A 3,468-nucleotide genomic window follows, 5' to 3' on the forward strand; every position below is an offset into this window, starting at 1 on the left:
ACCGAAGCGTTCTTACATGCTTGACTAGGGGTTTCCGACCACTCCATTTTTCGAACGGCGTTATATCTTCTAATGAATTAGATGGTGACCGATTACGTAAATACGTATCTATAGCTACCGCTTCAGCCCATAACTGCTCCTCTAGATTCGCATGTACTAGCATGCTTCTAGCCATTTCCACAACTGATCTGTTTGCTCTTTCTGCAACACCATTTTGTTGCGGTGTATATGATACATTTAATTGTCTTTTGATACTCGAGTCACTTAAAAACTTGTTAAATTCTTTATTTAAGTATTCACCGCCATTGTGACTACGTAATGCTTTTATTTTATTTTTTGTTTGACAATCGACTAAACTCTTAAATATTTTGAATTTTTTCAGTACTTGGTCTTTGGTTTTAATGAAGTAAACAAAGACTCTTCTGGAATAATCGTCTATAAATGTCACAAAATAACGGGCACCATCAACTGACGGTACGTTTATTGGACCGTATACGTTCGTATGTACAAGTTCTAATAAATCTTTTGTAACTCGTTCAGCTTTTTGCGATAACGGCACTGCACTTATTTTGGTTTAATGACATGTGTAACAATTTATATCAGAAGAAAAAATTCAAATATCAAAACCACGAACTAAATCCTTATTTGAAAGCTCTCTTAAACTTTTAAAATTTAAAAGGCCGTACCGATTTTGCCATTTTATCGCATTTACATTTTGTGTGCAAAATAATGATTCGTGTTTATTAGTGATTAGTATAAACAAAGTGTTGCACATTTTTGCCTTTAACAATAGCGAACCGTCTTTTGTTTTAATTGTAGCTGTATCATTTTTAAACAAAATTGAATATCCAAAACTTAGTGTTTTAAACACTGAATAAAAATTTATTTGTAATGATGTAACATAAAACACATCCATCAGTTTTATTTTGCATTCTGTATGAAAAAACAAACACAATTATTTCCACACACGCAAAAGTTTATGTATTTATTTAATTTACGAAAATTAGACTAGAATAACTTATAAATTACTTATATTTCGCGAAGCCAAAGAAAGCGTGCACACTCTGCCAGTATCCAAGTACGAAGAAGGAGAAAGAAAAAGCAAAAATGAAGCCAAATTATTGCTTGTCAGATGTTAAAAATGCCACTGTCAAAAACTATTAAATGGGTGATGCCATATCGACTGGTTGCTGTGCCAAATCTCAAACACATTCACTTGTCTTTATTTTTACCGCGCCTTTATCGGGTGAGTTTACAACATCACCTTTTGATCGTGTTCAACAAACGACACGAACATACTCTTTTCATAACACATATGAAAAGTTGCGCCACTATCTACATACCATGTATTTCTGTTTATAACGATATCATTACTTGCTGCGAACACAGAAAAAGAAAGTTTTTGCTTATTGTTGTCAAACTGCTTATTGCTCTATTGTTTTGATCTGCATTTTGTTGCTATGTGGCCGCATTTGCCACAGCGAAAACATTTGCCGCTAAACTTCGTTTCATTTTTTATTTCATCCGCCTTTTCTTTGTTTTTACTTTGTTGCTTATTCTGCACATAGAGCGCTTGCTGTTGTGACTCACTTTCATCTCTTTGTTCTCTTCGCGCTCCTTCTTCTAGAAGTTTAACCTTTATGACGTCAAACGTACGTAACGAATCGCGTGTTTCTATGGCGACTACGAAATTTTCATATTTTACAGGCAAGCTAGAAAAAAGCATGGTGACCTTGAGTTCTTCGTTAAGCGTAATGTCCACTTGGGCCAGTTTATCAATAACATCGACAAACGAATTGATAAACTCCGTCACACTGTCACCATCAGACATACTAAGGGCCAGCAATTGCTTATACAAAGCAACCTTTCGAACTGGACCACTTGGCATATGTACTTCGCGTAACTTCTGTCATGCTGAACTCGATGTAGGGCATTTTTTTATATAGTTTATCTGTGACGGATTTACATTTAATATTGTATTTGCCAAGGCTTTTTCATCCAGTCTGTCTCAGATAGCATCATTATCATCTTTTTTTGTTAGTTTACCGCAAACGACATTCCACAAATCTGCACTAAATTATATGAAAAATATATTGAAAAATTTATGATATGGCGGTATATGTTAAGCAGTTTACAGACGAAAATAAAGTTGTTTATATGCAATATATTTGATAATTTTAGAAAATCTGTCTACTCATTTTTAATGATTTATATACTAAAATATTCTAGAATATGTGTATTTTTCAAAAAAGTACCGTGCAACATTGTACCCTTTCCTAAAATTTATAATTAATTAAATATTATTAGTATCCCCTAACACAAAATATAACAGCCAACAAATGCCTGCAACAGAGTTCAATGCATTTGTGAATATGCTTCAAAAGTAGTTTTTGTTAATATCTTTGTTGTTTGTTACTTGGGTTTAATAATTCTTGCATCAATTCATATGAAAAAAATATAAACAATTTAAAAAAAAACCGTGCAGTATTGTATTACTTCTTATTTTTTTTAATATATATTGAAAAATGTATGATATGGCGGTATATGTTATGCAGTTTACAGACAAAAATTTAGTTTTTTATAAGCAATATATTTTTAAATTTAATTTAAATATTAAATTCATTATTATTTAAATTAAATGTTATTATTATCTCTTTAACACAGAATATATCCGCCAATAAATACCTCTAACAGAGTTCTTTATTAAACTTTACAGTGGTGTTGAGTTTTTAGCATTGCACAGCTTTTCATCTGAATCTGTTATTAGAATGGTGTTAGTTAACATACATTTTATTCGTAAAAACACCACTTTTTTAAACATATATAATTAAAAAACGTTCTACTGGATTTTTGTGAAATTAGTTTCGTTTGAAAGAGTGATCAATCTAGTTTTAGGAACTTTGAGCGTGCAGGTTGTACCTCCTTCGAAATTTAAATAAAATGCACTTGTGCAAAATATGTACTTAACATGTGCAAAATATGTACTTATTTTAATAATATTTTTATGTTCTAGTTAAAATACTGAAATAATTCTTGTTTACCTGGTTTCGTGAGCATTTTTTTTATACTTTTGCATTTTACATATTTTAAAAAGTTTGAAATTTGACGAGTTTAGAAATTTAACTTTGACATCAAATTTCTCAAAATTTGTCTACTCGATTTTTATGTTTTTTTTCTATTGATAGCTTGATTAATTCGCTATTAGATGTATTTGCGTGCAATATTGTACCTTTTCTAGATTTTTCTAAAAATAAATTTTTTCAAAAAAAGTCGATTTTGGTCAATATATTTTTTCCCTATAATTTGAAAAATACGAATCGTATTTCAAATTGGTAAATGCCAATCAAAAGATCTTTCAAAACTCTATAAGAATAATGCCTTTTGTTTAAGTTTAATTCCTTATATTTACGAAAATATCCTTTTATAAAAATTTTTTGAAAATACAGCTCTGCGTTTTTCAGCAACGTT

General features: G+C 30.5%; 1 protein-coding gene across 1 annotated transcript; it reads right to left on the minus strand.

Annotated features, from left to right (window-relative positions):
• Positions 1 to 985: 985 nt before the first annotated feature.
• On the minus strand, positions 986 to 3,065 carry LOC119664691. Its single transcript, XM_038074144.1, has 2 exons — positions 3,042 to 3,065; positions 986 to 2,072 (listed from the first exon to the last, which is right to left on the minus strand). Exon 2 carries the CDS (start codon positions 1,886 to 1,888, stop codon positions 1,433 to 1,435), a length of 456 nt encoding a protein of 151 aa, XP_037930072.1. The 5' UTR covers positions 1,889 to 2,072; positions 3,042 to 3,065; the 3' UTR covers positions 986 to 1,432.
• Positions 3,066 to 3,468: the final 403 nt, after the last annotated feature.

This window comes from Teleopsis dalmanni, unplaced genomic scaffold, assembly GCF_002237135.1.
Source record: "Teleopsis dalmanni isolate 2A unplaced genomic scaffold, ASM223713v2 unscaffolded_contig_2498, whole genome shotgun sequence".
In the NCBI taxonomy this organism is placed as follows: Eukaryota; Metazoa; Arthropoda; class Insecta; order Diptera; family Diopsidae; genus Teleopsis; species Teleopsis dalmanni.